The 22,785-nt window shown below is 42.1% G+C and overlaps 1 protein-coding gene across 4 annotated transcripts in view; it reads right to left on the bottom strand.

Moving 5' to 3' along the window:
• The window catches only part of RCBTB1 (RCC1 and BTB domain containing protein 1), a 54,469-nt gene that overhangs the window by 22,545 nt on the left and 9,139 nt on the right, over positions 1–22,785 (bottom strand). For 2 of the 4 annotated variants that reach the window (XM_017873760.1, XM_017873762.1), the window contains 4 exons: positions 12,751–12,920; positions 12,216–12,366; positions 7,065–7,231; positions 3,050–3,208 (listed from right to left, as the gene is read on the bottom strand). In XM_017873760.1, the coding sequence (XP_017729249.1) occupies positions 3,050–3,208; positions 7,065–7,231; positions 12,216–12,366; positions 12,751–12,876 (603 nt within the window). In that variant the 5' untranslated portion in view covers positions 12,877–12,920. The remainder of the gene's footprint in view (positions 1–3,049; positions 3,209–7,064; positions 7,232–12,215; positions 12,367–12,750; positions 12,921–22,785) is intronic. The other 2 variants (XM_017873759.1, XM_017873761.1) reach the window with 1 other exon arrangement.

Genomic DNA, 22,785 nt, shown 5'->3' with positions numbered 1-22,785 from the left:
GACTTACTAGTTACATAGTCCGGAGCAAGTCACTCTTTCCTGTTTAATACATGAGGAAGTTGAGCCTCACTAACAATTATTAAACACCTACTGTATGTCAGAACACTCTGAAAGGTACTAGTTTTTGGTCGCAATTTAACAGGCGAAATAGATATGTGCAAATTTTTTGCTGATGAGTAGCAATAGATATAATCTATTTGCTACAATAGATATAATCAAGGCACTTCAGAACAGCAAAGAAGAAGGCTTTAGCCCCAGGAAGAAAGATTAAGGAAGACTTTTCAAAAAGTGGAGATTGGAGCAGAGCTGAAGGATGAAGGAGAGCAAAAACATTCCAAGCAGAAGGCATTGACTGTGTTAGAAGCTAGTTTAGAAGGTAAGTAGGTGGGCCTGGCTGGACACATCTGTGCTAGTAGTAGTAGAAAGACTAGAAGAAGGCCGGGTGCAGTGGCTCACGCCTGTAATCCCAGCACTTTGGGAGGTCAAGGTGGACAGATCACAAGGTCAGGAGATCGAGACCATCCTGGCCAACATGGTGAAACCCCGTCTCTAGTAAAAATACAAAAATTAGCTGGGCGTGGTGGCATGTGCCTGTAAACCCAGCTACTCGGGAGGCTGAGGCAGGAGAACCGCTTAAACCTGGGAGGCAGAGGTTACAGTGAGCCAAGATCGTGCCACTGTATTCCAGCCTTCCAGCCTGGCAACAACAACAACAAAAAAAGACAGGAAGGAAAGGCAAGAGCTCAGAGGGAAAGTGACAAAAAACATACCAGGGAAAGTACATCTATAAATTTCTCATTGAAATATTAATTTAATTTGCATTTTTGAAAGATAATGAGGGCCACAGTATGAAAGATGATAGAGCGTATAAGGCTAGAGGCAGGAAGCACCTTTAGGAGGTCATTTCTTCTCTCGTTAGCAAATAGGTGAGCTCTGATGAGGCGCTAAACTAAGGAGTGACAGCAGGATCAAGAGAGGGAAAGAGGAAAGAGGATTAAAAACAGAGGACTTCCCAGAACGCAACGGTCCCTTGGATACAGAGTGAGAGGAGGCCTATCTGCTGAAAGTAACAGAGCTAGGCATAGGTTTGACAGGAGTGTTAAAGGTTCCAAACAGCCATAGGAAAAACTACTGACCAGGAACAAACAAAGGCCTTGCTCAAATTACAAACCCAAGATTTGTGGTGGCATCGAGACCCACAGCAATGCAGGGTGGCAGACATAGACTGGGGCTTTTCAGGGTAACATGATGGAGGGGAAAGGGGGAATGGACTTTAGGGGCCTGGGGAGAGATGGTTAAAGGCACTTTCACCCTGTGCCAGAAGTGTAACAGACATGAACTTTCTGGAGAGAAATTTGGCAATGGCTATCAATATTTTAAATGGCATACTTCTTGACCCAGAAATTCTTTGGGAATTTATTCTATAGAAATACTTGTATAAGTGTACAAAGATACACACACAGAGAGTAACACAGAAAATCACCACAACTCTGTCTATAACAGCAAAAAATTAGAAAACTGGTATGTTCATCAGTAGAGCTCTGGATATGGGTCATTCATGGAAGCCAATCTCAGCAGCCATAATGATGGAAAGCCGCATAAATAGTCTGACCATAGACACAGTTAAACAAAGGATGCTACACAGGGGAGCAGGAAGCAGGCTGAAGAATAGCAGAGAAAAGCCGTGGTAGGTATAATCATCCCACTTTTTTAAAACAAGAGAATTATACTCACCTACATATAACTGTTTAAGGGAAAAATCCAAAAAGATAAGTATGAAACTATTGACAAGATTGGGAAAAGGTATTCACCTTTTATTTTATCTGTTTCACTTCTCTTCCTTTACTTTGTTAACACAGCCATATAATAATAACCTAAAAATTAAACTTATTTTTAAAAATAAGAGAATACTGGAATGGAGGATATTCAATGGCCATCCCAAGGAATTCTGAAGTCATCTTCATGATACTGAGCTTGAGTTTTAAAAAAATAAGTTAACATAAGTTAAGGTCTATGCATAAACTCTAAAGCACCCTAGCACAGGGGTCCCTAATCCCCAGGCCATGAGCCGCAGACCGGTACCAGTCCGTGCCCTGTTAGGAACTGGGCCACACAGCAGGTGGTGAATGGTGAGCAAGAGAGTATTACTGCCTGAGCTCCACCTCCTGTCAGATCAACGGCGGCATTAGATTCTCATAGCAGCATGAACCCCACTGTAAACTGCACAACAAGGCATCTAGGCTGCGCGCTCCATATGAGAATCTAACTAATGCTTGATGACCTGAGGTGGAACAGTTTCATCCCAAAACCGTGCCCCCAACACCGCCATCCGTGGAAAAATTGTCTTCCATGAAACCAGTCCCTGGTGCCAAAAAGGCTGGGGACCACTGCCCTAGCACACCAATGCATGATGCCAAAACATGTGTGTCCAGGGTCATATCTTTGTATAATTTTCATGCACTAAAATATGTATAGGTAGTAAATGGTCTGTTTAGGTGGAAGTTGCAACCAGAGATCAATTTCATAGAAATAACCATCAGCTCAAAAGTGACCACAGTAGGGGTAACTAAACGGAGACTTGTTAAAAGTAGCTAACAACAGTCAGGACCCCACAAAAAATCTGCTTTTGCAAGTTGCTTCCTCCTGTGAACATTCAAGATACAGGTAGGTACTTCCACAAGGACTTCATCAGCTAATTTTAAAATGTACAGTTGATTTTTTTTCATTGGAAGACAAAGGTAGGATTAAATTCTTTAATCTATTACATTAAATATCACCAACAAATACCTATAGGCATTAGGCTCTTTGGATCTTGCAAAAAATACAATTTAGACAGACAGAATCTTTACTTTCAGGTAAATCTTGGAATTTAGAAAAGTCATACTGAGCAGCAACCTCTAGCTCCTCAGTCAGTAATCAGTTAACTTTCAGTGGAGCTACCAAAACAAAGCACTCTTCATTCTTCGATCTGATACAGTCACCTTGTGAAGAAACTCACATGTAATTGAAAAACGAGGTAGAAAGGGAAACGGGAGTGGAGACACCTCACCTCACCATTGTCCAGAACAGCCATGGATGAAGTCTGACCACAGGCAATGCCAACTACCCTCTTAATATGTAAACAGTTTGTAACTTTTCGAGGAGTTGGTTGATTTGCTGTAGAACCTGATCCCACTTGGCCACAGTTGTTATAACCCCAAGCAAATACCTACAAGAGAAAGGAAAAGGAAAGAATACTCAGGGTGAAAATTCCACCCCAACACAAATAATCATAAAAATTAAAATCAACCTACTTAATGAGTACTTAAGATGTGCTTAATGGTTGTATATGCTTTACACATATTAAACTATTTAACCTGCCTAGTAATCCTGCAAAGTGACCCTAGAGTAGGTAGTACCCACTTTATATATCTCCATTTTATACATGGAAACTGAAACACAAGAGTGGTAAAGTGACTTGCTTGCGGTACCAAAGCTGGTAAGCAGCGCTAAGAGAATTTAACCCCAAGCAGTCCAGCTATGCTCTTAACTACCATGCTATATTCCCTCTATAATTTGTGTGTGTGTGTATATACACACATACACATACACACATACTCATGTGGCATCAATAGGAAATGCGGTATATGCCACATAAGTATCAGTGATGTAAAAATTTTGCTCAACTCTTTGGGCACAAATATTCATTGTTTTCCATGGAAGCCATTATTTTTGTTTTGTTTTGTTTTGTTTGAGAGGGAGTCTCGCTCTGTCGCCCAGACTGGAGTGAAGTGGAGTGATCTCCGCTCACTGCAAGCTCCGCCTCCCGGGTTCATGCCATTCTCCTGCCTCAGCCTCCTGAGTAGCTGGGACCACAGGCACCCACCACCACGCCCGGCTAATTTTTTGTATTTTCAGTAGAGACGAGTTTCGCGGTGTTAACCAGGATGGTCTCGATCTTCTGACCTCGTGATCCGCCCACCTAGGCCTCCCAAAGTGCTGGGATTACAGGTGTGAGCCACCACGCCCGGCCCCATGGAAACCATTCTAAACAAGACTATAAACAGAGAGATGAATTAGGGAGGGAGGTTTTGGCAGTAGAGAAAATAATTTCCTCCAACATTAGGAAAATGTCTAAGACCCCACTCCCCACCCTGCTTCACATGGCTGCAGGAGGTGGTCCACATATATACTGAGTGTGGCTTCCACGATTCTTTCTTGTCTGATGCTGGCCAAGGCAACATCAGGAGGTCCCTCTGGTGAATATGTGTTACAGGTTCATCTCACAGGTACAAAACAAATAACCTGCAACACCTCCTCAAAGTATATTCACATAAATATCTACTTTAATTATGCAAATATTAATATTCAGTATAACTATTCAAAGTACCATATGCTTAAGATTAAAATAAAGCAGGAATCCAGCCTGCATAAATGAACAAGTTTGAGCTAATTTCAGCAATCATTCTTCTGGCACTTCTCAAATAAAGCATGTTCCCTTGCAGTGCTGCTGCCTCTTGTTTAATTAGGGCTGTAGTTCTACTAACCAAGAAATGGACTAGGAAACAGTGGCTCTAGGGCATGAGGCCTGTGTGCTATGCCTGGCTCCAGCACATCCCAGTCATGAAATCTTGGTCTCTCTGAGCTTTTGGGTTTGTTCACCTACAACTTGTCCTACTTAATAAAATCTCTGTAAATATCACTGAGGAACTTCAAAGAGAGGAACAGTATGATCTAACTTGTGTTTTAGAAACCAATGGGGACAGCAAAGCAAGACTGGACAAGTGGATCAACTTAAAAGTTACGGAATAGAAGGGTCTATGGCAGTAGTCTAGGCAGGAAATGACAAGACTTGACCAAAAGCAATGGAAATGGAGAGGAACAAAATGGCATAAAAGATTAGGAGACAGAATCAATAGGATGAATGACCTTTAAGATAAGCACGAACTTGGGGGCTAAACAAGTGTTACAGTACCTACTACAAGGATGGTAAAGTTATTTTTTCCAAACTCATTACATACACTGAAAAATAAAATAGACCTTAAGGATGGGGTCACTAAAAAAAAAAAGTACAGAACACTGTCACACATCTGAGCTACAGTCTCAGCAAAGAGCATGGGACTCAGCTGCCTTAAGAATGAACTCTAGGTTGGGTGCAGTAGCTCACACCTATAATCCCAGCATTTTGGGAGGCCAAGACAGGAGGATCACTTGAGCCCAAGAGTTCAAGACCAGCCTGGGCAACATGGCCAGATTCTTATCTCTACAAAAAAAAAAAAATTTTAAAGAATGAATTCTACTGCCATCAAAAGTGTAATCTTGATCACACAATACACGTTATGCTAGAGAGAGAGCGCATTCCCACAAGGTTTTTAGCTATATGTGTAAGGCTACAATATTCACACCACATCAAGTACAAATATGGTCATTAAAATCAGAGGACTTTCACAATAGCCAAAAGTGGAAACAACCCAAACATCCACGAACAGATGAACAGAAAAACAAAATGTGGTTTACAGCAGGTCCTTGAAAAACATCATTTCATTCAACATCATTTTGCTATAACACCAATGAGAAAAAATGTCAATTCCCGGCCAGGGCCACTGTCTGTGGAATCTGCATGTCCCATGTCTGTGTGAGTTTTCTCTGGGTACTCTGATTTCCTCCCAAACCCCAAAGCTGTGCAAACTAGGTTGTGTCTAAGCTGGGTACATGTCTCAATGGTTCCAGTGAGAGTGAGTGTGGGGGTATACATGAGTGCACCCTGTGTCCTGTTCAGGGCTACTTCCCACCTCGTGTCCTGCGCTGCCAGAAGAGGCTATGGCCACCTGCAACCCTGAACTGGAACAAATGGGTTGGAAAATGAATGAATGAATACAAATTATTAGAAAATAAAAATTCACAAAGTAGGCTGGTCATGGTGGCTCATGCCTGTATTCCCAGCACTTTGGGAGGCCAAGGCGGGAGGATCACCTAAGGTCAGGAGTTCGAGACCAGGCTGGCCAACATGGTGAAACCCCATCTCTACTAAAAATACAAAAAAATTAGCCAGGTGCCTGTAATCCCAGCTACTCGGAAGGCTGAGGCAGGAGAATCACTTGTACCCAGGAGGCGGAGGTTGCAGTGAGCCGAGATTGTACCACTGCACTCCAGCCTGGGCAAGAAGGGCAAAACTCTGAGTCAAAAAAAAAGAATTCACAAAGTAGACAATAACCATACAAATGCACTGAAATAAACAACGCAGTCAAAAACCCTCAGTGAGCTGCCACATTTGTGATTGTTTGCTTTTGAACTCTGTGGTGGTAGGAGGTGCTCCTTATAATTTCTGCTTTGCAAACATTTATTTCTTGACTTAACCCACCACCACTATGATCACTCCCACTCAGTGATTCACCAGAAATTGGGTAAATAATTCTCTTACTTGCTTTTATTAATCTTTGTTAAATATATGTATAGTTTGCATTTATTTCAATGTTTAATGTAAGAGGTGGTTTGGGTCTTCAGAAGTTTGGTGATGTCTTTGTGACCAGAAACATACCATAGGAACTTAACTCTTGTTTTTATCAATTAGCCAATGGTAAAGCTGGTTTCATTACATGTCTTTTTGCTTAAAGTTGTAGTTTCCAAGAATCTATCAATGACATTATGTGGGCACTTACTATAGGTATCCAATGGAATATTATTCAGCCCTGAAAAGGAATGAAGAGAATCCTATCATATGGTACAAAGTGGATGAACCTTGAGGATATTATGCTAAGTGAGATAAACCAGTCACAAAAGGACAAACACTGTATAATTCCACTTACATGAGGTACCTAGAGTAATCAAACTCAAAGAGACAGAGTAGAAAGTTGTTGCCACAGGCTAGGGGAGGACATAATGGGAGTGAATGTTTACCAGGTACAGCGCTGCAGTTTTGCAGGATGAAACAGTTCTGTGGGCTCATGGTGGTGACGGTTGTACGACAAGGTGAATGTACTTAACACCACTGAACTATACACTTAAAACTGGTGAAGCTGGTAAATTTTATGTTATGTGTATTTTACTACCATTAAAAAAAAAAAGAATAAAAGCAGCATACGTACCTCTCCATCAGCTGCCAGAGCCATTGAATGATGTGAGCCACAAGCCACTTCCACCACTTGCTTGATCAAGAGATTGGTACAGACCTGGATGGGAGCAATGCCTTGGTTGGTCGTCCCGTTCCCGAGCTGGCTATATCCATTGTGGCCCCATGCATAAACCACTCCATCTGTACACACAAAGCACACAAAGAATCAGCTCCAAAAAGAAATAGTAACCCTGTACTTTCCTTCCCAGAACTTCATACAGCTCATTCTCCAGCCTTCATTTCTCTCCCATTGCCCCCTCCTCTCTATTAAGTAACCACGGACGGAGTAAGGGAGAGAGAGATAGGTGACAGAACGGGATAGACAGATGCAAAATCTTTAAAGAAAAAAACTTGGTAATAACATAGAAAGAAGATCAGCTTTGTGGTCAAAAATCAAAGTTTATGTATACAAAAATTAGGCTTTCTAAAAACTTTGATTCATCTCAATAGCTTCTGTGACAGACACCAAGCAAAAGGCAGATGATAAGAAAGCTCAATGTTAATGTTTACCATTGCTTAACCAAATACCAAGTCACGGGGAACCCACAGAGGGTGTGTGGCTACTCGCTCACCAAGTACAGGGGAAAGAGACAGACTGTTTACAAGGGAAACAAAAGTCCCAGAGCTTCCTTCAAGCAGACTATTTTATTTTAGTGGCATGAAATCTGGCTGTTTTTTTTTTGTTTTTTTTTGTTTTTTTTTTTTTTTTTTTTTTTTTACATAAAGCAACTGTTTTTTATGCTCATTTATTCTGTGTCAGGAATTTGGACAGGGGACAATGAAGATGGCTTGTCTTTGCTTCACAGTGTGTGTGATCTCAGGAAGATTCAAAGGCTGGGGATGCCTTGAGGGCTGGGGACTAGGAACACCTGGAGGCATCGTCACTCACACTGCTGTGACTGTCTCTGGAAAGCATAATCAGCTTATTCTAAAGGATTCAACTCAGGAATAGCCAAATGCAGGAGACGCACAGGGCAAGGTATGTGGGGCTGAGGGGTGCATGGAGCGCCCATGCCCTCCCTGGCATGCCACCCCCTCCCGGCACCTTGATGTGCTCACCAACCCGGAAGCTCCTCTGTCTAAAATTTTTTTATAATGACTTTATCTTTTCTGAGATTCTGACGAAGACAACTTTTCTTGTGTTATCTCTTGAAGTACCATCGTTTCAGGCATTTCTTTGCACAGCACCCCCGAGTGCCAAGGGCAGGTCTCCCAGACTTAACGCATTCTCCTCTCATCTTTCCCATGGTAATAAAACATCCTGACCTATAAAGGACAATCTGCCCGACAACAACACTCAAGGGCGACAGCAGAAATCCAAGTATTACAGTTAGTCACTGCTGGTCACTCACAGCAGTCCCCAGGCAACCAGGGGAAAGAGACTTCTACTTATCTACTCTAGAACGAAGACAGCCCACCCAAACTCAGAGTCCTCTTTCAGGTGACATGTGGCTCACAAGAGGCGTTCCCTCCTACAGAAATTACGACAGAAACCATAAACGGGAAATTTCATCCTGAGAAAGACGAGGCTTAAGACTGAAAGAAAGAGTACAAAACACAAAAACTATGATCCATTAGATTGTGTTAAAGTTACAGCAGGTGAAAGAAATGTCCAAACTAATGAGTGTTTTAATTCCTGAAAACAGAAAAATAGACTTAAATAGAGAAATACATACCTTGTTCTTGGAGGAAAATTCAATATCATAAAGATTCTAGTTTTCCTACATAAACTTATAAAGTTTAAATAGCAATAAAAGCTTAAAATTACTTTCTGGAGGTAGACAAATTGATTAGAAAGTTTAATGGGAAGAATAAGCAAACAAGAATAAATAGGAAAACCCTACAAAAAAAGCAAGAAGGTAGCCAATTCTACCGTTATTAAAACCTATAACATGTTTCTATGAGCCTGGGCGAGCCTGTAATCCCAGCACTTTGGGAGGCTGAGGCAGGTGTATTGCTTGAGGTCAGGAGTTCAAGACCAGACTGGCCAACATAGAGAAACCCCCATCTCTACTAAAAAAAAAAATACAAAAATCAGCCAGGCATGGTGGCGTGCACCTGTAATCCCAGCTACTCAAGAGGCTGAGGCACAAGAATTGTTTGAAACCAGGAGGTGGAGGCTGCAGTGAGCTAAGATTGCGCCTTGCACTCCAGCCTGGGAAAAAAGAACAAGACTCTATCTCAAAAAACAAAACAAACCAAAAAAGGTTAATTTAAAAATAACCTGTAATTCTAAATAATCTCAAAGAGAAGATGATGAATCCATGAAACAATAGCAACAAGTTCGAAATCAAGAAAGAACACTTGGAAATAAAACAATGAAAATGTTAAAAATTTGACATAAGAGTTGTAAGATAAAGTTGAAGAAGTTTCCCAGAACACAGATGGGAGAGAACATTTTTTAAAAATGAGGAAGATCAGGCCAGACATGGTGGTTCACACCTGTAATCCTGGCACTTTTGGAAGCTGAGGTGGGAGGATTGCTTGAGCCCAGGTTACAGGTGTGAGCCACCTGCTCATGCAGTGAGGCTACAGTGAGCCAAGATTGCACCACCGCACTCTAGCCTGGACAGAGAGACCCTGCCTCAAAAACAAAAAAAAGTAGGAAGATCACTCCAGAATCTCTAACTTCTTTCTAAGAAAATTCCATAAAGGAGAATACAAAGAAGAAAATTTTCTTTTTTTGAGATGGGGTCTCACTCTGTCCCTCACTCTGTCACAAAGGCTGGAGTGCAGTGGCACAATCACAGCTCACTGCAACCTCAAACTCCTGGGCTCAGCCTTCTGAGTAGCTTGGACTACAGGTGTGTGCCACCATCCCCAGCTTTTTTTTTTTTTTTTTTTTTTTTTTTTTTTTTTTTTTTAAGAAGCATGGCCTCGCTATGTTGACCAGGCTTGTCTTCAACTCCTGGCCTGGAGCAAACCTTCGGCTTCCCAAAGGGCTGGGATTATAGGCACGAGCCCACTACACACAGCCAACAAGGGCAATTATTATTCATGAAATATTACAAGAAAATTTCTAGAAATAAAGAAATTTCCAGAAATGACCAATACATTAAAATTATACCAGAGTACAGAATCATGATTATGTCACAATACTTAAAAAAAAAAAACAAAAACCTTAAAGCTTCCAAAGATGAAAAAACAGTCACATACAAAATAGCAAAAGTTGCCGAGTGTAGTGGCTCACACCTGTAATCCCAACACTTTGGGAGGCCGAGCCACAAGGATCACTTGAGCTCAGGAGTTTAAGACCAGCCTAGGCAACACAGTGAGACCTCGTCTCCACAAAAAAATTAAAAAATGAGGTGGGAGGATTGCTTGAGCCCAGGAGGTCGAGGTTGCAACGAGCCATAATCACTCCACTGCACTCCTGCCTGGGTGACAGAGAGAGACCCTGCCTCAAAAAAAAAAAAAAAAAATGCCGACTCGGTGGCTCATGCCTGTAATCCCAGCACTTTGGGAGGTCGAGGTGGGTGGATCACCTGAGGCTGGGAGTTCGAGACCAGCCTGGTCAACATGGAGAAACCTCGTGTCTACTAAAAATACAAAAAACAGCCAGGTGTGGTGGCACATGCCTCTAATTGTACTCGGGAGGCTGAGGCATAAGAATTGCTTGAACCCAGGAGGCCGATATTGCAGTGAGCCAAGATCGTGCCACTGCACTCCAGCCTGGGTGATAGAGCAAGACTCTGTCTCAAAAGAAAAAAAAGGAAAGAAAGAACCAGTGTGATGCCAGAAGGCATGATTACGCAAGGCAAAAGTGAGATAATCACCTCATTATGCTCAACTCCAGTTATATTCATATCACATGATGATGCTCAGATTTGGATTTCACAGCTCTCTTGAGAAAGACACAGAGAACTTGAAGTGGATTCAGTTAGGAGTTACAGGCACTCAAAAGGCTAGATACTAAAACCTGTGACAGCATCCTAGGGAGCTGGGATTGATTTCTCAGTCTAGACAAAGAAAGGCAGAGACGCAAATCGTCTCCCAAATGCTACCCTAGACAATTATCCAACAAAAAGCTGAGGACCTCAGAGAAAGAGAGCAAGAGTTAACGTGTCTGAAGTATAAAAGGAAGCATTTACGTTATAGATAACGAACTTTCAGAGAGTGCTGGGTGCCCACAGTACAGATCAATCACACACACATACAAAATGTCTGCTCTCCCTTAGTGATCTTGAAGAGGCAGAAAAAAAAGGACAAGAACCTATCAACCCGCATCCCCAGTTCTTTCAATATGGCAACCACATGAACGCCAGAGAACAGACGAAGATTTCCCGATTCAAGATGCAAGAACTACACAAAGAAAGGAAAGCCACGTAGCATCTGTGTTTAGAAAAATGTACCGGCTGGGTGCAGTGGCTCATGCCTGTAATCCCAGCACTTTGGGAAGCCAAGGTGGGCGGACCACGAGGTCAGGAGTTCGAGACCAGCCTGGCCAATATGATTAAATCCCGTCTCTACTAAAAGTACAAAAATTAGCTGGGGCATGGTGGCGTGCGTCTGTAGTCTCAGCTACTCGGGAGGCTGAGGCAGAAGAATCGCTTGAACCCGGGAGGTGGAGGTTGCAATGGGCTGAGATCATGCCACTGCACTCCAGCCTGGAGACAGAGAGAGACTCCTTCAGAAAAAAAGAAAAAAGAAAAGAAGAGAAAGAGAAGAAAAGAAAGAAGAAGGAAGGAAGGAAGGAAGGAAGGAAGGAAGGAAGGAAGGAAGGACGGAGGGAGGGAGGGAGGGAACGAAGGAAGGGAAGGAAAGGAGGGAGGGAGGGAAAAGAAAAGAGAGAAAGAGAGAGAAACAAAGAACCAAAGGAACCCTGAAAGTTGCCTTGCAACCACAAATCCACTCAAAAATTAGGCTGGAAGGACCGTTCATTTGCCAAATCTAATCTTCCACAGCTTTTTGGAAGTAGTCGAAAACCTCAGAAGTTTGCCTAATTTGCAAGACATCCTATAGCTGTTCCAGAGTTAGCCTGAAGTGTTTAACTTTTACCTGCTTTATGTACTTCCCCTCAGAAATTAAGAAGTAAACAATCCAAAATTAGTTATCTGGTATAATCCTATAGAATTAACTGGTCAATTTCTTACAAACTGAAAAGTTAGATGGGTTCCCTCCTTACCTTCGGTGCTGAGAAGAACATGTGGTCCACTGCCGTAACTGAGGCTTTTAATCTTCTTTCCAGATAAGCCTTCTAGCTTTTTGGGTACAAGTGTACTCTGGTTATCTCCAGTTCCTAGACAGTTACTATAGTTCAGTCCAAATACAAAGACCTAGAAAACAGACAGTTTTTTTCTGAGTCTTTTGGCCAAAAGCTGTGTTAAAAGCTTCCTTCTCTCCTCTGAAAATAAGACATTTCAACTAGAGAGCTCAGGAGGTGAAAAGAGACAGATACGGTTGGTAAGAAAAATTCAACCTCTGCAGACATTGCTTACGTTTCAGCATGTTTGTCTATATTATGAAACTCAGAGTGCTGTGGAGTAGAGGGGTACTAAATCAAGAAACTGAAAAAAGAGAAACTATCGAAGTCATAGTCTTCCTGAACTTCAGGATCTCTTTATTTATACCCTGACTTTTCTCCGTCTTTGAACTGCACACTTTGAAGACCAATCCCCAAATAAGCCCTAAAATGAAAGTAGGTTTTAAGAGACTCTTACCTCATCATCGTCAGTAACATACAGTGCTTCACTGGCTGAGGTGCCGAAGACACATGCCTTCCGAATAGACGCGATCTCTTGAGGGGACAGCAGAGTGAAGATGGGCCACTTTCCGACATCCACCATGACTCTGGCTTCAAGCAATTCCTATAAATAAGCCGACATCTCTGCTGGAACAGAAAGGATTCCAGAAAAAAATTAAACAGCCACTGAGCTAACTTTAAAAAAAAAAAAAGACCTGTTAATAAATGCTAACAAAAGCTGATTCTAGAATAAATGAACCACCTTTGGTTACATGGATCACTCACTTTCCCCCAGCCACGTGTGCAATCCTTCCTCCACCTTCAAACCTTTCCTACAACAAGAGAATAACACGCGGGAACTAGCTGTTTGTCTTGCCCACTTCCTAGTCAGTGCTTATCTGTTCCACATGTGCTTCTAACTCATCCTCTTCTTAGACCTCGAAAAACAGCGAAAGCGGCAGGTGAAGACCAAGTTCTGGCTCCAGCACCCTCAACAGCACACACAGAGGGCGCCTGCGGCTGGAGCATGCTTAGCCAAAGCCTTGTCCCCATCTGCCAGAGATACTCTTCCCACGAGCAACAACTTGGATGACAAGGATCAGCTTCAGCTCCGGGTATCATACCACAAATTCAATGAGGATTAAACGCCGTCAAATCAGGCTATTCACTGTCACTGCACAGACTATTGGAATAACATTTGAATGTCCTGACAAATGTGTGTGCAGGCGGAGGGGGAGGTATTGGTGAGGACAAGTAAAAGATTTCAGCGGGGAGTAATACATGAACATGGGGAAAAAAAAACACTTTTGTTTCAAATGGACAAAAGGGAATAAGAAAATAAGTCTCCCTACCATCCCTCACTGACCCTGTCCTCAAAAGCCACCACTGTTCCCAGTGATCTCTAATTCCTTCTGGAGATAGTGTATACTCATGGAAGCACTACACGTATGCATGGGTGTATGTGTATCTTTAAAAACAAAAGCACAAATGGAAGTTTTTTTCCCTATTTAACAGTGCACTGGGGAAATCATTCTATATTAGCACACACAGACCTGCTGCATTTCTTTTCAATGGTACTATAGCATTCCATTACATCGATTTAGCAATTTACCTTGTTTTCTACTGAGAGACATTTAAGTCAATACGTCTTTTGCTAGAACAATACTGCAATTGTTGCCTGCATATTATTGTATTGACATGTCTTGTTTTATACAGAAATTTCTAAAATAAATTCCTAAAAATGAAAATTGCTAGGTCAAAGTTTAATAGCTATTTTACTGTTACTAGCTACTAATATTTCAAATAATCTTCTAATGAAGCAGTGGCCATATATAAAATCACCATAGATGTAAGATGGCGTCTATTTACACACACCCTTCCCACACAGCATACTCTCATGGTATCTGGTATCTGTTTTGTTTAAACTGACATTTGCCTGCCATGAGTGGAGTTGGATGTCACTTAAAAAAATAATCAGGCTGGGCGGGGTGGCTCACACCCCAGCACTTTGTAATCCCAGCACTTTGGGAGGCCGAGGCAGGCAGATCATGAGGTCAAGAGATTGAGACCACCCTGGCCAACATGGTGAAACCCCGTCTATACTAAAAATACAAAAATTAGCTGGGCATGGTGGTGTGCGCCTGTAGTCCCAGCTACTCAGGAGGCTGAGGCAGGAGAATCACTTGAACCCGGGAGGCAGAGGTTGCAGTGAGCTGAGATCGCACCACTGAACTCCAGCCTGGTGACAGAGCAAGACTGTCTTGAAAATAAAAAATAATGGGCCGGGCGCGGTGGCTCAAGCCTGTAATCCCAGCACTGTTGGGGAGCGAGACGGCGGATCAATGAGGTCAGGAGATCGAGACCATCCTGGCTAATACGGTGAAACCCCGGTTTCCTCTACTAAAAAATACAAAAATCTAGCTGGGCGACTGAGGCGGGGCGCCTGTAGTCCCAGCTACTCGGGAGGCTGAGACAGGAGAATGGCTTGTGAACCTGGGAGGCGGGAGGCTTGTATGAGGCTGAGAGCCGGCACTGCACTCCAGCCTGGGCGGCGAGAGCAAGACTCCGTCTCAAAAAAAAAAAAAAAAAGAAAAGAAAAAAAAAATAGTGATCAGAATAATTGCAATAGTAACAACTAACTTACTGGGCACTATGTGCCAAACACTATTTTAAGTAATTTTATATTTATTCATTCATTTAATCCTCACTTTACCCATAAGGAAATGGAGGAAAAAAGAGATTTTAAGAATCTGCTCAAACTTGTAAGCGGCAGAATTGGGATCTGCACCCAGGCAACCTGAAGCCTGAGTCTGCGCTCCTCACCTCTCACTCACATCTTCAGAGCCCACTGTCAGTCTTTTGTGCAAAGTGCCTATTTTTTTCTACTGGATCATTGTTCTTTTTCTTGTTCTTGATTTATAAGTATTCTTTGTACGATAAGATGATCTTAAGTGCTTTTAAAAGTTTAAAAATAAAGGCTGGGCACAGTAGCTCGCACCTGCAATCCTAGCACTTTGGGAGCCCAAACCGGAAGGATTGCTCGAGCCCAGGAGTTTGAGACCAGCCTGGGCAACATGGCAAAACCCCATTTCTACAAAAACCACACAAAAAAAGGGCCGGGTGCAGTAGCTCACGCCTGTAATCCCAGCATTTTGGGAGGCCAAGGTGGGTAGATCACTTGAGGTCAAGAGTTCATGACCAGCCTGGCCAACAGAATGAAACCCCATCTTTACTAAAAATACAAAAAAAAAATTAGCCTGTCAGTAGTGGCGCCTACGTGTAGTCCCAGATACTCGGGAGGCTAAGACAGGAGAATCACTTGAGCCCGGAAGGCGGAGGTTGCGGTGAGCTGAGATTGCGCCACTGCACTCCAGTCTGGGCAACAGAGTAAGAGAGACTCTGTCTCAAAAAAAGAAAAGAAAGAAAGAAAGAAAAAAGAAAAAGAAAAATTATTAGCCAGGCATGATGGCACATGCCTGTAGTCCCAGTTACTCAGGAGGCTGAGGTGAGAGGATTGCTTGAGCCCAGGAAGTCAAGGCTGCAGTTGAATTGAAATCGCAACACTGCACTCTAGCCTGGGTGACAGAGGGAGACCCTATATCAAAAAGATTAATAAAATAAACAAAAAGAAACAAGATGCCCCTCAGACGACCTCTTGTGCCTCTTACAAAACAGATGGAGAAAGGAGTCATAAGAAGTCAAGCCATACAAAGCCATACAAGCAGGTAAGTAAATTTCAAGAAAACCCAGAAGCAGGTTTTCCTAGAATTATGAACCATATCGAGTTAGTCTTCAAAATGTTTAATTTTACATGATACAGAATTAGCCAAAAATATGACTCACCACCTTTAAAATTACAACACAAAAGGTAAGACATTCAAAACCACACAACTTCCTGACAGCAGCACAATTATTCTAAAATCATTAAACAAATATGGGCAACTCTGCCCTCAGGGTTTGGTAATCTACTGCAAGATCAGGCTAACCTTCATAACGATGGGGCATTATTATACACACTGACTTCATCCATTGCTAAATTATATGAAGCTTTATTTTACAAGGTATTTTTCTGAAGACTTGTCATTTAAGAGTTAATTTAAAAACCCGGTCATTGGCCGGGCGCGGTGGCTCAAGCCTGTAATCCCAGCACTTTGGCCCGGTCATGTATCTGACATGTCCACACCCATCATAAAAGAAAAAGGCATCCCCAACAGGCTTGGTAGAGTGGAAATAAGAGTGTTGAGACCTGTGAACAGGGCCCTTGCTTTTAAAATCCGTCAGTACGGTCCCGGGCATGGTGGCTCATGCCTGTAATCCCAGCACTTTGGCAGGCTGAGGCAGGTGGATCATGAGGTCAGGAGATCGAGACCATCCTGGCTAACACAGTGAAACCCCATCTCTATTAAAAATACAAAAAATTAGCGGGTGTGGTGGCATGCGCCTGTAGTCCCAGCTCCTCAGGAGGCTGAGGCAAGAGAATGGCGTGAACCCAGGAGGCGGACCTTGCAGTGAGCCGAGATCGCGCCACTGCACTCCAGCCTGGACAACGGAGTGAGACTCCATCTCAAAAAAAAAAAAATTCAGTCAGTATGACAGCCATTTGCTGTTTTGAGCCTGGGTTTCCCCCAAACCTAGAAATTTGTGATTTTATGTTCAAGATATAATGAAGAAGCTGGGGGATTTCTTGAGCAGATAAGAACAAGGGCAGTAATGTTGGCCAAGCAAGTAATTATTCCTAGCAAGACAATCAAGCAAAGCTAAGAGCAGAAAAGAAGAAATGAACAACTATTCTGAACCTGCCTTGTCATAGACAGTTAATTAAGTAGCTTCCATACATTATTTCATTTAATATTCATAATACTCTTGTAAGGAGGAGACTGTAAACCATTCCTAACAGATGAGAACTGTGGCTCAAAGGTGAAAGGACTTGCCAAGGTCACACAGCAGACCCCTTTAAATTTTCTTATGGAGAGTATCAGTCCTGGCCCTTCAATGGCTGAACTTCCTCAACATCACTTCTTTCTGACTTTATCTTGCCTCGTAAATGTACAGCAGCATCTGTCTTTAAACTGTTTCCAATATAAAAAGTATCCAGGCGGGGCGTGGTAGCTCATGCCTGTAATCCCAGCACTTTGGGAGGCCAAGGCGAGTGGATCACCTGAAGTCGCAAGTACGAGACCAGCCTGACCAACATGGAGAAACCCTGTCTCCACTAAGAATACAAAATTAACCAAGCATGGTGGCACACGCCTGTAATCCCAGCTACTCAAGAGGCTGAGGCAGGAGAATCGCTTGAACCTGGGGGGTGGAGGTTGCAGTGAGCTGAGATTGCGCCATTGCACTCCAGCCTGGGTGACAAGAGCAAAACTCCATCTCAAAAAAAAGAGAAGTAACCACTCTCCCAATAAAAAGCATTCCCCAAGATGCTTCTGCCTAGATTTGCCTGGTTAAGCCTTATGAATGTCATTTATTCCTGCACTTTTGCATCAACCATTGAGAGGCAGGCCTAGAGAACACATGTGACCTCTGTCCTCGGAGCTCACAACATACAAAGTGCATCCTTGGGCTGGAGACTGCTAAGGCACAAAGTGTGTCTTCGTTAGACCATGCTCAACCTGGGCAGCTGAGGACATGAACAGGCATCCTCGGAATTCAGACAAGGTTCCCTGAGAGGTTCTGTGGGCTATGTGCCATGCAGAACAACAGAACAGGGCCCTTAACTTGGCGGGTGGCATTTCCCTCCTAAGGCAGCAGAGTATAACTGTAAATACCACCCAAACTTTCTAATTTACTCAAAATTACCACCATCCTCATTATAATTTGACTATTGTGGTGAGGTCTTTAATTATTCCATTTTCCTGGGGGCGGTGGCACCTTTTGCTACTACTAAGAAAACCACATTAAGGATCATAATAATATCAACCTTAAGAAGAATTAATGTGTATACACTATCAATCCAGTAAACTAAAGCTGGTGCAATCATTAAAAATTAACAAGTATTTCATCTGTGATAAAATCTACATCGACTTAAGAAACATTAGTTACGACAGCTCTGATATGACATCTACTAAATTTGCCTAAACATGAAAGAAAAGTATTAACAGACTTGTTCTAACTATGGAATTTTATTTCAAAGGAATATAAATGTAGTTCAACCAAATTTCATTTAAATAATCATTCCAGGCTGGGCACGGTGGCTCACACCTGTAATCCCAGCACTTTTGGGAGGCTGAGGCAGGCAGATCACTTGAGGTCAGGAGTTTGAGACCAGACTGGCCAACATGGCAAAACCCTCTCTCTACTAAAAATACAAAAATTACCCCGGGTGTGGTGGCACATGCCTGTAATCTCAGTTACTCGGGAGGCTGAGGTGGGAGGATCATCTGAGCCCGGGAGGCAGAGGTTGCAGTGAGCCAAGACTGTGCAACTGTACTCTAGCCTGGGTGATAGAGTGAGACTCTTGTCTCAAAATAATAATAATAATAATAATAATAATAACAATAATCACTCCAGAGGGTTGCACAATAATTTAGATGGTTCAAATAGGAAGATATGAAGTGATTCTATTTGTGTTCTATTCCTGTATGAAGGAGGCACTGCTAATGGGAAGAACCTTCAACTGGCCTATTCAGCCCAGGCCTTCCCTGAGAGTCACGTACCTTGGTAAGTACCCTGAGCAAGGTAGCCCAACTCTCTTCCTTCCCATGGTGCTATGCTTTGTTCAAATTATAAGGACCCCCAAGGAAACATCCCAACAGAAGCTGCCACCCAAACACGTTATACAGCTAAACTATGTGCACATCCCAAATTCAAAACAAAACCACAAAAATAAATGTATCCTGGAAGACTTAGTTAGCTTAGCTATGTTAAAAAACAATACGTACTGTATGATTACAATTTTTCTAAAATATAATATATACAGAAATGTATACTCCAAAATATATCTCAATGGAGAGATTATAGATGGCACCATTTTTTCTTTCTTTGTATTTGTATTCTGTTTTTTGGCCTGCCATCCCCACGTCTTTTTTTTTTTTTCATCAGCAGGATTGTGACCAAAAAACAAGTCCTATCACTCTCCTACCTCACTTCCCCCTTACAAATTAGATACACTTCCTAATCTATTTTTTTTTTTTTTTTTGAGATGGAGTTTCACTCTTGTTGCCCAAGCTGCAGTGCAGTGGCACGATCTCGGCTCACTGCAACCCCCACCTCCTGGGTTCAAGCAATTCTCCTGCCTGCCTCAAGTAGCTGGGATTACAGGTGCCTGGCTAATTTTGTATTTTTTTAGTAGAGACGGGGTTTCACCATGTTAGCCAGGCTGGCCTCAAACTCCTGACCTCAAGTGATCCACCCACCTCGGCCTCCCAAAGTGTTGGGATTACAGGTGTGAGCCACCACACCTGGCCTTCTTTGTATTTTTAAAATGTAGTCGCCAATTTCTTTTTTTTTTTTTTGAGACAGTCTCGCTCTGTTGTCCAGTCTGGAGTACACTGGCACCATCTTGGCTCACTCCAACCTCTGCCTCATCAGTTCAAGCAATTCTTGTGCCTCAGCCTCCCGAGTAGCTAGGATTACAGGCGTACGCCACCATTACTGGCTAATTTTTGTATTTTTAGTAGAGAGGGGTTTCACCATGTTGGCCAGGCTGGTCTCAAACTCCCAACCTCAAGTGATCCACCCACCTCGGCCTCCCAAAGTGCTGGGATTACAGGTGTGAGCCACCGCACCTGGCCTTCTTTGTATTTTTAAATATAGTCTCAAATTTCTTTTTTTTGGGGGGGGGTGGGATGGGACAGAGTCTTGCGCTGTTGCCCAGTCTGGAGTACACTGGCGCCATCTTGGCTCACTGCAACCTCCACCTCCCCAGTTCAAGCAATTCTTGTGCCTCAGCCTCCCAAGTAGCTGGGATTACAAGTGTGCACCATAATGCCCGGTTAATTTTTGTATTTTTAGTAGAGACAGGGTTTCACCACGTTGGCCAGGCTGGTCTCAAACTCCTGACCTCAGGTGATCCACCCACCTCAGCCTCCCAAAGTGCTGGGATTAGAGGCGTGAGCCACCACGCTCGCCACCACGCTCGCCACCACGCTCGGCCAGTCCCAAATTTCTATAACAAACACTGTGTGACCAATAAAATGAACAAATATTTCAAATGAAAATAAAAGTTCAATTATTTGAATTATGTTAGAAGTTTTAAGATGTATTCTTGCTTTAGATTCATAACCTAGAGTGGCAGAATGTTTCAGGCAAAATCTGGAAAAATGAATTATTAATATAAAATTAAACGTAGACAGTAGAAATGTAAGATGATACAGCTGCTATAGAAAATCAGATGGTGATTCCTCAAGAAAAAGTAAACATTAGAATTATATTATCTAGAAACTCCATTTCTAGTATATACCCTAAAGAACTGAAAGCAGAGACTTGAACAGATAGTTGTATACCAATGGTCAAAGCAGCATTATTCACAATAGCCAAAATGTGAAAATAATCCAAATATCCATGAACAGATGAATGGATAAACAAAATGTGGTCTACACATATGACGGAATATTATTCACCTTTATGAGGAAATTCTGACACATACAACAACAGGGATGAACCCTGAAGACACTATGCTAATAAGCTAGACAAATATTGTATGATTCCACTTACATGAGGTACCTAGAACAGTCAAATTCAAGGAGACAAAGTAGAATTGTGGGTGCCAGGAGCTGGAGGGAGGTAGGAATGGGGAGTTATTTTTTAATGGGTACAGAGTTTCACTTTGGGATGATGCAAAAGTTTTAGGCAACAAACATACGAAAAAAATATTCAACATCACTAATCATCAGAGAAATCCAAATCAAAATCACAATGAGATACTATCTTAAACCAGTCAGAATGGCCATTATTAAAAAGTCAAAAACAAAAGATGCTGGCGAGGCTGCACAGCGGAGGGAACACCATACACTGTTGGTGGGAATGTAAACTAGTTCAGCCACTGTGGAAAGCAGTTTGGAGATTTCCCAAAGAAATTAAAACAGAACTACCATTCAATCCAGGAATCCCAAGACTGGGTATGTATCCAAAGGAAAATAAATTGTTCTACCAAAAAAAAAAAAAAATGCACTTGTATGTTCATCATAGCACTATTCACAATAGCGAAGATATGGAATCAACCTAGGTGCCCATCGACTGTGGATTGGAAAAAGAAAATGTGGTACATATACACCATGGAATACTACACGGCCATAAAAAAGAACAAAATCATGAATGCAGTGAGAGGCCATTATCCTAAGTGAATTAACACAGGAACAGAAAACCAAATATCACATGTTGTCACTTAGAACTGGGAATTAAATATGGGGTATACATGGATATAAAGATGAGAACAATAGACACTGGAGACTACTAGAGGGGCAGGGAGGGAGGGGTACACAGGCTAAAAAACTACCTATTGGATACTATGCTCACTACCTGGGTCATGGAATCATTCGTACTCCAAAGCTCAGCATCACATGCTATACCCATGTAACAAAACTGCATATGTGCTCCCTAAATCTAAAATAAAAGTTGAAATTGGGTCAGGCATAGTGGCTCATGCCTGTAATCCCAGCACTTTGGGAGGCCGAGACAGGTGGATCACAAGGTCAGGAAATCAAGACCATCCTGGCAAAAACGGTGAAACCCTGTCTCTACTAAAAATACAAAAAAATTAGCCAGGCGTGGTGGTGGGTGCCTGTAGTCCCAGCTCCTCAGGAGGCTGAGGCAGAAGAATGGTGTGAATCCGGTAGGCGGAGCTTGCAGTGAGCCGAGATCATGCCATCACACTCCAGCATGGGCAACAGAGCAAGACTCCATCTCAAAAAAAAAAATGTTGAAATTATTTTTTAGGTAGTCTACAGATGGATGGCAGTGATGACTGTACAACAATGTGAATGTACCTAATGTCACTAAAATGTATACTTAAAAATTGTTAAAATGGTAAATTTTATACTATATATCTTTTACCTCAATTTTTAAAAATCAATCATCCTGTGGGCTTTTATCAAGTCTGCATTAATAAACTCAAAGATACATTTCTAAAACTAAATACAGAAAGGTTTCAGTTCTAAAAAATGCTTTTGGAAAAGTAAAATTATACTGTTTTAATCATGTCTTGAGAATACAAGTTCAGATTAGGGAAATTCTCAAAGGAGCATTTATAAAAGAAATACAGCCTTCTTAGAACTTTCCAGTGCATACAGCAATTTAAACCAGACCAAACAAATTGCTAAGATGACAGATCCTTCCAGAGCTTGATTGATAATTATAAAAATGATGAGCTGTAATTAGAATGTCAGTCATCTTTAGTTACTTCTGAAGTACCTCACTAAGATAGTAATTTTTTCTGCAAGCCTTCCATATTTTATTTAGGAATTACTTTCTGAAAAACAGTATTAATGTGTTTCAGCCTGAATTACTACTCTTTATATGTTATTATTAGGTGAATCAATGTTTTTTTTTTTTTTTTTTTTTTTTTTTTTTT

This window comes from Rhinopithecus bieti, unplaced genomic scaffold (assembly GCF_001698545.2).
Source record: "Rhinopithecus bieti isolate Rb0 unplaced genomic scaffold, ASM169854v2 scaffold_7398, whole genome shotgun sequence".
Lineage (NCBI taxonomy): Eukaryota > Metazoa > Chordata > Mammalia > Primates > Cercopithecidae > Rhinopithecus > Rhinopithecus bieti.
Note: the sequence above shows the minus strand (reverse complement) of the source record. Positions and strands in the feature narration are given on the sequence as shown.